Genomic DNA, 12,777 nt, shown 5'->3' with positions numbered 1-12,777 from the left:
CGATCATTTATAAAATTGTTGCCAGGCAACCGCTCACCATCTCCGTATTCCATACGATCGGGGTCGCTCTTGAAGCGCACCCATATATACATGGGTAGCACGGTGAAAGCGCAGAGGGCAACCTATATAATAGGAAGAAATGAATACAATAACAGCATATGGTTGAAAGTGCGTATTTATGCAATGTAACTAAATTTTACGCAGAGCAGCCTCCTCGAGAACAACCCGAAGTGGGCAACTTTTACGTGGCTATATACAGTTGACGACCGATTTTTCGGCCGCCTGATTTTTCGGACATGCTTGAATTATTCGGACGTTTACCCGGCATCAGGACATAGCTCATACATTCAATATATTACGCAGCTCGAAATTTCGGACACGCTAGGATTGTTCGATTTTCCGGACTATCCAAGCGTCCGCCAGGCCGGCTACCACGCATACTGAACTGCGTCGCCACTGGCAGTAACTTCACGCCCAAGGCGTGAAGTTACTTTTGAAGTTACTTGGTAAGGCGTGAAGTTACTTGGTAAGTTTTTACAAGGCCAACAAGAAGGCCTAGATAACCCAGCAGCTTTTTGAAAGCTATGTGAGACAACTAGATCGCAAATTTGATCGAGAAGGCGGCAAAGTATTGTTCGTCGAAAACTACGCTGCACACGGTCACATTAACCACTTGGAGTGCGTGCGCGCCGAATTTGGAAAGCGAATTGGAACTCAGGGATGAAGAAATCATTCGCCAAGTGCTGGCGGAGTCTGAGAGCGAAGAGTCGCCTGCAGGAACGCAACTGACGCAAGCTGAGCTCATGCAAACGCTCGCAACTCCTTGGTCAGCTTACGGCGACACGATGACTCTCGCCGAAATTCGGGCAGACCTGCTCGTCCGGAAGCGTATCCGGAAGCTCGTCAGAAGCGCATTTATCACTTTTTCCACCCACCCACGCAGTAGTGAGCAATAAATTGAACTTTTGTGGGCACATTTGCTTTTTCTGACTTCCTGTTTTTCAGAAAATTTCCCAATCCTTAAGAGCGCGAATATTCGGTCGTCAACTGTTTATAAAAGAGAAAAGAAATCCCCCCTTGAGTATGGGGCATTATGAGCAAACAAAGTGTGGTTGGTGCCTCTTTCATAGGAATCGATAAAACGCGAAAGGGAAATGTTCTGTCACAGGAGCATTTTTTGTGCACCCATATAAACTTGCTCATCGCTATTTATATTACGTCGGTATGGCACCGTTAGACGCATCAACGTTAGACACTGGACTGCACGCGCCAGAACATTGCGTAAATCCGACAGAAATCACAGCCCCTTGAAAACCGTGCGAACGAAATGGAACCGAAACCGAAACTGAAAGCAGTAGGTGGCGAAGGGTGAATCAATTCACGAAGACGCTGGCACCGAGGTGCCAACTGTCGGCGCTCATTAGTGTCATGATTAATTACTTCGCTTAACTTCTCCTAGACGGCAGCATCTCCTAGAAGGCATCTTAATGAAGAAAGTAGTGGGAAAGATATAAGGCGTTCGTAAATCAAGTTGCGCTTGAATTCGTAGCGCAGCGGGCAGGGCGCTGTGTACCCCCCGTTGCAGCGAGAGAGTTCGTGGCTCGAATCCGGGCGCAGCCGTGTCAATGGAAGTTTTTCTGGCGACGTCATTTCCGTGACTGATATGACGGCGTTCAGATCTTGGTGTACCCGGGCATAAAACACTTTCGTTTTAAAAACAGTTCCGTTGCACTCTGCAAAGGTGGATGACCAGCGCGGCTATCTGCGGGTTATTGGTTTTCCACAAACTCATGATTAAACCGCGCCGCCCCACCGGGGAAGCGTTCAGCAAAATTGTGAGTAGGCTTCACTGTGCAACAGACAATGTGGAATAGCCAGCTTACAAAAACCAAGCTTACATTGATTTTTTAAAGTCGGCTTTACTTTTAAACGCAAATGCATTAGCGGGAAGGCTTTTATTCCTTGGTTTGGGGTCTTCATACCAATGGTGGGTATGTACAGTCGTCAAAAGCGTTAACAATGACAAAGAAGCGTGTGCGAACGGGTGCGGCGAGTGCCAGCCGAATAGCGACAGCTTACGATACTGCCCGGGCTAGTCAGCAAAGTGGTGCGCGTGAGCTGAGGGACCGGGTGCAGAACGTCAGCTTTGTGAACGCGGGGGGAACCACAGTCCCCCTCATTGGCAACCGGAAGCAGTAAGCGTACGGTCAACACGCTCTCATCCTCGCGGTATACCACAATGCAACACCTAGCTTCCACGGGCGTCCACGGGCGGCGTTGCGTGTACCGGCAGCCACGCGCTCGCAGTGTCGCGTTTAGTCCGTGAGCACTGTACGTCGCCCCTACCTAACTATATGAGACAGTTTCATATTGAATTGCGCTACGTATACAAAGACAAATAAAACGCTAACAGGACTGGGACGAGGCGCAACGCCTCGTCCCAGTCCTGTTAGCGTCGTACTTGTCTTTGTATACCTAGCGCAATTCAATAGAAAACATCACCGACTAGCCCCATTCTACGTCGTATTTGAGACAGCCGCAGCTACCACCAGAAGTCAAATAGGGCTAGGGAAGAACAGCCGATGAAGAACAGTTGCGGCAAGCAGACGTCACCAGCTCATACGGTACAATTGAGGCAGTGGGGTCTGCACTGCTAGAATAGCGATGTCCGTGGTGTGACGGATTTGCGTTAACGAACTAAATTTGATTTACCCGCCTTATCTACCACATTCCTCCGCTCCCTACCCAACCCTCTTGTCGATTCCAAACCCCCTTTTCCCCCCACTCCTTCCACCTTATTCGTCACAATGTCCTACTGTCCACTTTCACCGGACTTCACACGCCGATGGCTCGGCGCAAGAGGCTGGACTAGGGCAGACACACATACCGCGAAACGGGTTTAGTGTACCGAGAAAGCCAATCGCGTTCATCGATGAGAACTGTGCAGTCTTAAATGTTGTAATGAACGCACTTTTGAATATGCAGTGAAGGCGTGCAAATAGCAATGTCGGAAACAACCACAGCTGTGGCGATTAGGCGAACAACGCAAACATTCAATCACCTTCAGCCCGAGAGGGACGCTGAAAAACCCCCAGGTGATCTCACGAACGCTGATGCGGCCGAAGAAGTGGTTCGTGAGCCATTTCTGGCAGCAGGGGTGGGCGAGGAACGTGCGGTTCCGAGCTTCGGCAGCGATGTCCACGGCTGTCTTGTATTTCCAGTCCATGCTGTGCACGCTCAGGATGTCGTAGGCCCGGCACGTGGAGTCCAAGTAACAGAGGTTGAACACGCCCGTCGCCATCGCTGCGAATTGCCTGCCAAGAAAAGAGTCGACAGGGAGTGCCTGCAAGCTCATAGCCTGCTATGCTGTAATAGATATACCCGCAAACTGTGGTTTCCCGTTAAAAAGTTAAATAGCTATTAAAAAATTAAAGCCGTTCCACTAAATGTGAAAGCTGTTGGAAGTTCAGAGCAATAATTCGCCTAAATGGGCTGTGGCGCCGTTATCCGTTCACTATTACCACACGTCACGCTCTTCGCCGCTCTGTCTCATTCCTCTCCAGTTGAATTCAACGGAGGTTTGCCCAACGCATTTCGAATTTCCCGCCTTTGCAATGCTTGCGCGTCTCCTGCCTTACGCTGCGCGAGTGGGAGCTCGGTTTATTTTGTGCTTGCTTTTCCTCTCGCACGTGCTGGCGTTGCACTGCCACTTTTTTTCGCTTACTATCATAAAAACCAGCCCGAAACCGCAAACAGGGAAGCAATGCGAGTGATCACCGCCCTTCCTCGCATGACCTGCATTCCGACCCTGCAAGCTGATACACAAATTAACACATTGGACGAACTTGCACACCAGCGTCGATCGGCACGTCTAAAAACTAAATCGATTCCTGCCGCCGCCGCACTAGCGCACTACTATGACCCCGCATCACCTCTGATACCGCGTCCAGCTGAGTCACCGCCATGGCACCGCCCACAGGCTACCGGCGTATAAAAAGTATTCGCCTAGGGCATCAGACCAACCCACCCCTCCCTATCAACACACAAGATGGCCTCCAGGCCCATGTGGATGTAGGGGTGGACAATGGCATCATCCACACGAGCCTAGTTTGCCCTGCTATGCCATCTGTAAACCAGACATGCAGTTATGTTACAGAGGCACGACTTCCGTCAGTTTTGGCAGAGCTGGTAGCCACCGTGACGGCTTGTGTGCCCTAGGCCCTAGTCTATGTGTTGACCCACCGTCTTGCCTGATCATCTATACCGATTCAACACAGGCTACTCGCGAGATACGGCGTGTATACAGCACACTGGGCATTACAAGCGATGTGCACCGGATACTGCAATCGTTCCCGTGCCTTGTCCGCATCCTCTGGGCCCGCCATAGCACGCCCACTCTCGTCGAGGCCGACTTGGCTGCTCATCCTCCGCAAGTTATGTTCCCGCTCCCGCTTCTGCAGCTGTCCCTGCAGGACGCTCTTCTAATCAAGAAAGAGCCTCTTCGGCGCTTCACGCGTACCCTTCTTCCTCCGCGTGGGACTGACCTTCCTGCCGGCTTAACCCGCCGTGAGGAGGTCACGCTCCGGAGAATTCGCCTGGGCGTTGCACTCACGCCTGCTGTTCGTGCAACATCGACTTCTGGCCTCGCGGTTATCTATGCGACCTGCCCCTACTGCCCTGTTTCCGCTGCGGAGGTGACACTAGACCACCTCCTGGGGACATGTCCAGGACTCCAACCAGCCCGAATCCGGCACATGGTAGCCCCAGGACACCGACCAGACCGCCCGCCCGATATTCATCGGTGGACGCATGGTCCTCTTTACAGGCAGCTCTTGGACTTTCTTGCTGAAACTGGCCTATACGGCATTCTTTAGCCCATGAAGCCGCTTGCCTCCCACCACTTCCGTTTTTTTTTCAATTCCTCTGATGCCCTGGGCAAAATGGCGCAATAAAAAAAAGAGCGTTCCTAACTAAATGAGCACGGGCGCTTCCGGTTACCGTAATTACCCGATTCTAACGCGCCCCCTATTCTAACGCGCACCCGATTTTCCCGGGAAAAAAACCGAAAAAACTTGCACCTCCGACTGTAACGCGCACGGAACTTTGTGAGCAAGAAAAACGAATGCGGGAGAAACGGGCGATTTATTTCTCGAAGTAATGTCACTCATCTCACTCCTCGTCGCTCTCCGCTGACCACATCTCGTCCTTGGTGGCGTCAAGCGCATTCGCGATGCCACACTTCATAACGAACGTTCAACCATGGTCGATGGGATCGTGGCCCACGCCTCGCACGCCCATCCCGCGAGCATCTCCAGAGGCGCATGCTTCAGCCGACCGCTCGTTTTGAACGCGTGAGAGCCGCTGCTGCCACTGCTGTTATCGAGCGCGCAAGTGGAACGATTTGACGGTTTGTGTGAACGCCGATAGAAAAGCCTAGGCGCCTATGCTTCCTGCGTCCGAAAAATCGTTGCTAAAAGCTTTGGCGCAATCTAGAGATGGCGATGGGCGGGACAAAATATCCGTTGTTCCGGCAGTTTCGGTTTCGTATCCGATTCTAACGCACATGCGATTTTTCTAACTATTTTTCCGAAAAAAAGTGCGCGTTAGAATCGGGTAATTACGGTAATTTGGCATATTTTGCCTCAAATGTGTCTGCAGTTTTCTTAGCGCTAAACAACGGGGGGATATGTATGACAAGTGCCAGCGGTTCACGAGTTTCGAATGCTCATGACTATATAAACTCGAAGCCCGTGTGGGACGCTGCGACGTCAGAACGTCGTGTGGCTCTATTTGGGTCCAGCGAGCGAACTACGACGACAAGGCGAGCCACTCAAGTGCTCTGCACTTTAACCATTAAGTAACGCGCATAGTGCGCGTTGTTTTGAGCCCTAGCCCAGGCAGGAATAACGGGCACGCGCTGCGTGATTTCTAACCGGGGAATACATGCATTTGCACGCCAATACCGCGTCGTTCCAATGTCACGGCTGCTGTTCTGTATACGGCTGCTGGAGGATTGCTGTAGTGACATTGCACTCGTTTTTTCAGAGGTCCATGCTTCGGGTCCGTTTACCGCACGCCTGTGTTACATCCAAAATAGCCGTGGAAAACATAGTAAACTGTTCTCTTTGGTTATTTATTAATATCCTATTCGTGGGCAATCACACTCCCATGTCTCCGATTGTATTTACACTACATGATTCGTGCAGTGTTTTATAAAGGCTATTCGAACCGGGTATCCACTCTCGCAGGTGTGGCTGTATTACTTGATTTTAGGCAAAGCTTTACTAATCTCGTCGAGTGGTTTCGCCGTAGCGGTAGATTTGACCTTCTTTTGACCGCAGCTGCGCCGTACCCTTGCCAACGCATCCCGCGAATAACCGGGCCGAGCTCCTCCGACAGAGCTCCGCCGAAAGCCGCGTTAGCGCCCCCCCCCCCCTTCTCCCTCCCCCCCCCCCCCCCCAAAAAAAATAAAAATAATAACCGGCTGCATTGGCTGCTGCCGGATTGGCGCATGCGCTCTCCGTAGCTGGTTCGCGTCTGACCACGTGATTCGCCGCTTGCTTGCGAGCTTGACCACGAAAAGAGCGAGGCCGGGCCGTTTTCTCTCAGTGTTGCGTAAGTACTGGAAGCTTTGAGCTTTCGTCAGCAAGGGGCGTCTGTTCACCACGCGATATCGCCCGGCGAGCCGTTCGGTTAGGAAAACGCTGGTAGCGGGACCACAACTGCAGACAAAGGCAGGGTTTGGGCGAATAGTATAACGGTTGCAGCTAAATCAAAGGTTAACCAAGGAAAGCCAATACTTATCCTGGCTAAGCCAAGCTTTCGCTCTGTATACCCTATAGGTTAGCTGAGCTAAGCAGCGGCCATTTTGTGACGGAATGGACACGCCGTCAGCCTGCGGGTCTACGACGGCGGGCAGGACGAAGCAGCGCCAGCGGCCTCCGCTCACCTGCTCGTCCCGAGCAGCTCCTGCTTGGTGGTGCCCTCGGTGACGTACGTGGTCAGCTTCTCGTACGTCATGGATATGAGGAGCGCCAGGTGGACGGGCTGGTCGCTGTTCTTCCACAGGACCTCGGCCGTTTTTCGCCGATTCGTCAAGGCTGCCCAGAGGCTAAGTATGACGAGCGCCTTGCGCTCAGCCGCCGCAGCGTCCTGCGAAATGTGTTGGTGAACAGCGGTGAAGATAATTTCGATGTAACGAATAGAAAGGTTCTACGAATCGAATCGATAGGGTTGATTAGAAGTCTTATCCTGTCGTACGTATAAGTGGACGAAGTGTTCCTTTAACTTTATTCGAGTAAGAAAACTGTTGTTACACGGTGAATGGCACACACCAACTGGGATGCGGAAAATTACGGTATTATACCTGACTGGAGCATCAGCCTAATTATTATAACCCTGGTTACCGAAAATATGCGCGAACATGCGTCTTACCTGAACGTACATGCCCATAACGGTGTTCATTAACAGCTCATCCTTATCGACGAAGTCACGAAGCCCGGTCATTGTCTCTATTAACCAATTCAGATCCACCTCGATGAACTTCTTACCAATTTTGGACAACTGAAAAGCAGGGTGAAAAAAGTTGCGCGGCGGAGTACGAGTTGCCATTCATAGCATTTAAGTTTTATCGCTCTTTCGTAGAATAACTTCCTAGATTGGGCTAAAGTTTACGAGCAATTACGTCATTAGAGCGAAAGCTCTGCTACGCCATGTCTCGCAAGTTCATTCATCGTGTCGCAATGGCCTTGAGATGTCAGCGAAACTGCGGAAGGTGTGACGGCATGCCACGTGATCAGGCGCGGAAAGGCGCCGCAGCTCAGCTGGCCCCACACCTCGCGGCTACGGTAGTACACGGGACTAGACCAGGGTTTAGCAGCTGTTTCGCCGGAGCTTGGCCGCTCAATCTTTTCGTGGCTGGCGCACCAGCTGGGCCGTCCAAGCGTGCGCTTCACTTGTCGCTCATGACAACTATGTTTGTTTCTTTCAGTTTTTCTGCATACCTCGCAATATCGGCGAACAAAATAACTTAATTTGCAAAGAGAAAACAAAAAGCAGCGGGGCATTTTTAAGCCCCCATTTGGCATGCCATTTCTACAATTATTAATTAATTAATTAATTAATTAATTAATTAATTAATTAATTAATTTATTTATGACTGTACCCACAGCGCCAGTTTGGCCTTACAGTAGAGGGGGGGGGGGAGCAGTACACATTGAAAGCAGTTAGTACAGCACACGTGTAGACAACAATTGCAGTTCAGGGCAAATTTCTGATACAAGCGAAGAGGATGGAAAAAAACCCTGAAGCAAAATACAGCGGTTCTGGAAAGCAACAAAAAATCAAACGGCTGAACATCACGGGGCAATTTGTTCCACTCACTGACCGTCTTAGGAAAAAAATAAATCTTAAAAAACTCAGTTTTACATCTGTACTCTTTAATCTTAAGTGTGTCGTCACGCCTTGCAGAAGTGTAATCTGGTGATTTTATGTGGGTATCACGATTGAGGGTAGTTTTAGCATGGTATATGTTGTTGAAAAATTATAGTCTGAATGTCTTTCTACGATTTTGTAGTGTATTCCAGCCTAAGTTTTCCTTTGTTTGTGATGCGCTAAAATACCGTGTATAAGTTTCAACTACAAAATGGGCTGCTAAGCTTTGTACTCTCTCTAGTTTCGTTGTCTGTCACAGTCCAGGGGTCCCATATGGTACAAGCATATTCTAGTGTTGCCCTTATGTTAGTCTTGTAAGAATATCTTGTAAGAGAATTATTGCAAGAGTATTTTTATCAGTTGCACGGTGCGGGAGACTTCATAGCACGCAGTATCCCAGAATACTACATGATATAAAAACAACAACAAAGAAAAAAATCGTTTGAGGCCATCAAGTCAGCGCCAACTGCTTTCCATTCCCTCTTTCTACGTCAATTTTCAGACCTATCGCCATAAATTAAGCACCTGAACTCTTACTGTTCCGCACCCCCCCCCCTTCCCCACCCTTATTACATTATTGCATAGTACTCTCTCTTGCCGGAATCGGATCAGTGCGGCACACACATGACAGTTATCAGTCGGCCAATGCGTACTACTACTACTGCTACTACTACTGCTGCTACCACCATTCAGCACGTGATGAACCTTCTTGCGAAGCCCCACGTTACTACTTGTGTAGCGTGTTTTTTGTCATTTCACCTTTCCAACGTTTTTGCCATTAACATCGTTTGGGCAGGTTTTCCATGGGTAATTATAAGAAGACATAGTCAAGTGTAAGCAAATTCGCGCTTACCGCAGTGTGTCCAAGCGCCCCTTCCCAGCAAACGGAGCGGAAGAAATCCTCGTGTTGTATTTTTGTGAACAGCTGCCGCAGCCTCTTTGGCGTCAAATACTTGTGGATCTGGAAGCCTCTGTTGAGAAAGATATGCAGGAACTCCTCTCGCTTCGGTTTCAGCAGCGCGTACTCAAAGTCTTCTCGGTCTATCTGCAAAGACAGATTTACCTTCCTTGGTCGAGGCGAGCCACCAATAAAATTTTCAGCCCCCCCCCCACCCCTCCCCCCCCCAACCTAAACAGTTATGAACTCGAAGGAAAAACCAGGAACGAGTACACTTCGAATCCCCTGGCCATTGCCTTTTGTCATAGTAAAAACGTCGCGGCTAAACATTAGGTGGTGAAAATTGGCATTTCGCACGACCGCCCCCGAAAAGAAGGGGTTGGTTCAGATGTCAGGTTTAGTGGGGAAAGCCTCGTTAAACAAGGTATTTTACATAGAGAACGTAAACGTAACAATGTCCCTTCTTATGAAGTATTTGCGTAAGTGTTGAGAACAGATTAGCAAATGCGAACTCTGCGGTCAATGCTATGACGTTTTTCTATTTTTCAGCTTGATCCAACTAAGAAAAGCTAAGCAAATACCGCACCTAGCGAGCCCTATGTCGACGCTGACCGCATCTTGGCTGCTTTGTTGTACAGATAGACTTGCACAAACTTTCTGCTTTTGTGGTGAAACTGGCTCAAAAGTAGCAAAAATGACGCAATAAAAAAAGATGACTCCGTTACAGCTACACGAGCAGCTTAAAGAACTCCAGCCAGGTCAAAATGGGAGTATTTATTGGTAGATGGGAAAGGGGGTCCGACAACATTTGTTGCCCTCACTGAAACACGATCGGTGAATGTGCGCCAAAACAAGCAGCGTTATTTGAAAGCGCATTTAAAGAAAAGGCAACGCGTGTCTACCCTGATTTTAAGACCTAGGCCCAGATTCTTGAATCGCTTACACGCACGGCAGTCCGATTAGTCGGCGCCTTTGCTATCATCTCACTATTTGGAATCTCACGTAATGAAAACATCATTGGGTGTAGGAGATAGCACTTGGGTGTAGGAAGGCTTAAAAATTATTTCTGAGGTTACCTGCTTATTTCATTTATTTTTGGTATCTTATTTTTAGGTTAGGTTTGCGTGATTAATCTCCTAAGAAGGTCAGTTTCCAAAACAGATGTGCAACATGTGGTTACCTTGTACTTTTCGGCGAAGTCCTTTGAAAACACTTTCGTCATCGCCACCTGTGGGCAATTCCAATCCAGTGTCAAGAGTAGGTCCTTCTTTATCTGGTGTGCCTGGTGGTTTCTGACTTGGGCTGCGTATGTCGGTGGTGGTGCAGATGCGTTAGCTCTTTCTTACCTGCTGCTTGCTAATAGCAGTGGCATTTGGGTGCTCGGTTACTCACTCTTAAACACGGCATTGAGCAGAATTTCGTCCAGATGCAGCAAGTTGTTCTTGTGGTGGTGGATATTGATCACAGTAAAGTACATTTGATCCTGCGTCTGCGAAAGTAAAGTAAAAGCAGGGTCGCATTAGCATTGCCGATAGCCCTTCTAGTGCGTAAACGGACTCTCTAGGGGAGATATGACCGGCATCAGCTTATTTAAACCTACTGCAGGACGAAGGCCTCCTCCATTGACTTACGACCGCTGCTGCGCTGCAATATCCCAGTCAATTTTTAAAGACAATGTCTTTCTTGGGCTATTTAAACCCAGAAATTTTCGTCTGTCTGTCTGTCTGTCTGTCTGTCTGTCTGTCTGTCTGTCTGTCTGTCTGTCTGTCTGTCTGTCTGTCTGTCTGTCTGTCTGTCTGTCTCTCAGTATGTCTGTCTGTCTGTCTGTCTGTCTGTCTGTCTGTCTGTCTGTCTGTCTGTCTGTCTGTCTGTCTGTCTGTCTGTCTGTCTGTCTGTCTGTCTGTCTGTCTGTCTGTCTGTCTGTCTGTGACTCGATTCAGCTACTCGGCGAAATTGGATCGAAGTCTGCGGAATAGTTTTATATACTCACACCTAAAAATCTAAACCTCTAAGTCTGGTTTGTATGTTCATACGTACTTGTCAACATTGGTGAACAAGAACAACGTATTATGCAAATATAAGAGCGAAAATTAAAACACAAGGGATATTTACCGTGTTCCTTTAGAAAAAAAAATCATAGATGCTTGATTTTTGCGAAATGAAATACTACATCCACTGGAGAAAACAAATATCACACTGTCTCCTGCTGTAACCCGCGCCCCTATAGCTACTGGGGGCGTTTTAAGAAATCAAGCGGCAACAGTACCGATAGGTTCCAATAGATAGGTTCCATGTTCCGCTTGGAACGAGCATGGAATAGGGCAACCGGGTTCTATAAACGCGTGAGTCGGGTGTCTCCATTCACGCGCGTCTCCGACGTACAGCAGCGCTGGCATCGAGACACCCGGCCTGGAGCAGTGCAACGCGGTAAATTTAAATTGACTTGAGGAAACCTTTAGCGTGTTTACCTTGTGAGGAGCGCGACGCAAGGGTAACAGCATGAGAGGTGAGCAGGAAAGCAAAGGGAGGCATTTACTTGACAAATGTGGACAAAGACTATCGTCTTTTGTCGACATTTGCAACGAAAAGAGCAGATACGCGGCCAATTTTTAACTACCGAATTTTCTTATTTCGTCCATTCAACTAAATTATTAATCTTCCCCTTCTCCAAGTCCGGCCATTAGCGGAGAGAAAGTGATCGACTTTGTTATGAAACTTACTTTCTAAAGTAAATGTAATACACTAGGCTATCACAAAAGCGGGTACAAAACGGCCCTAAACGTAGTCTAATCTGAGTAAAATGCAGACAACGAAAAAAGTTCGATTGCGCGGTCCACTCAGTACTTCGCACAGAAGAGTGGCCCACAGCTCTTTGTGTGTGCCGAGTTACTTGCATGTTTTGGTCACTGCTGTTAACCTAGGAATGGTGGTTTTGACTTATCTTAAATGCAATCCAATGAAAATTTTTACATGACAGAACGATGCTACCTTCGGTTATGTACTTTCGTTTACCTAAACAGCCCTCAACGTTCCGTACGGAATAAACAAAGTTGACATGCATGATTGGTGCCACACTTTCTCGTTGTTTGAAAAGTATATTTCTCATATATATTTCTTGTTCGCCCACGCTGTTACGGCAGAAGTGATAGCCTTTAATAGGATTGCCTCCGTAATCTCAAATCGGCTTCAAAAAAGCGACGCCGAAATACCACCACAAAAAATTCAGAGGGAAAAAAGCTTTGGTACACAAGCAGAGGTGGAACAAGGAAGCGAGCAGTTTCCGGAAACACCCTCGTGAGAACAAAAAGACGTTTGACTTCACCGCACTTTGATTAGCGAATACGGACGTTCAAACATATACCTCGTATACAGTGCGCCTGCTTAAAACATAGGCTTGACAGAATTACAGTGAAAATCTGTGTCGTCTGTTCATGCCATAACAAGAG

General features: G+C 48.5%; 1 protein-coding gene across 1 annotated transcript in view; it reads right to left on the bottom strand.

Annotated features, from left to right (window-relative positions):
- The window catches only part of LOC144168632 (transient receptor potential cation channel subfamily M member 2-like), a 59,117-nt gene that overhangs the window by 31,187 nt on the left and 15,153 nt on the right, over window positions 1–12,777 (bottom strand). Inside the window, 8 exon segments of the mRNA XM_077697578.1 lie at window positions 38–122; window positions 3,062–3,314; window positions 6,950–7,152; window positions 7,435–7,563; window positions 9,287–9,478; window positions 10,512–10,627; window positions 10,712–10,802; window positions 12,700–12,708. Coding sequence (XP_077553704.1) covers window positions 38–122; window positions 3,062–3,314; window positions 6,950–7,152; window positions 7,435–7,563; window positions 9,287–9,478; window positions 10,512–10,627; window positions 10,712–10,802; window positions 12,700–12,708 — 1,078 coding nt within the window.

Source organism: Haemaphysalis longicornis, unplaced genomic scaffold (genome assembly GCF_048455015.1).
Source record: "Haemaphysalis longicornis isolate Haplotype H1 unplaced genomic scaffold, Haemaphysalis longicornis Haplotype H1 scaffold_2, whole genome shotgun sequence".
In the NCBI taxonomy this organism is placed as follows: Eukaryota; Metazoa; Arthropoda; class Arachnida; order Ixodida; family Ixodidae; genus Haemaphysalis; species Haemaphysalis longicornis.
The sequence above is the reverse complement of the archived record's forward strand: the minus strand, read 5'-3'. Positions and strand labels throughout refer to the sequence as shown.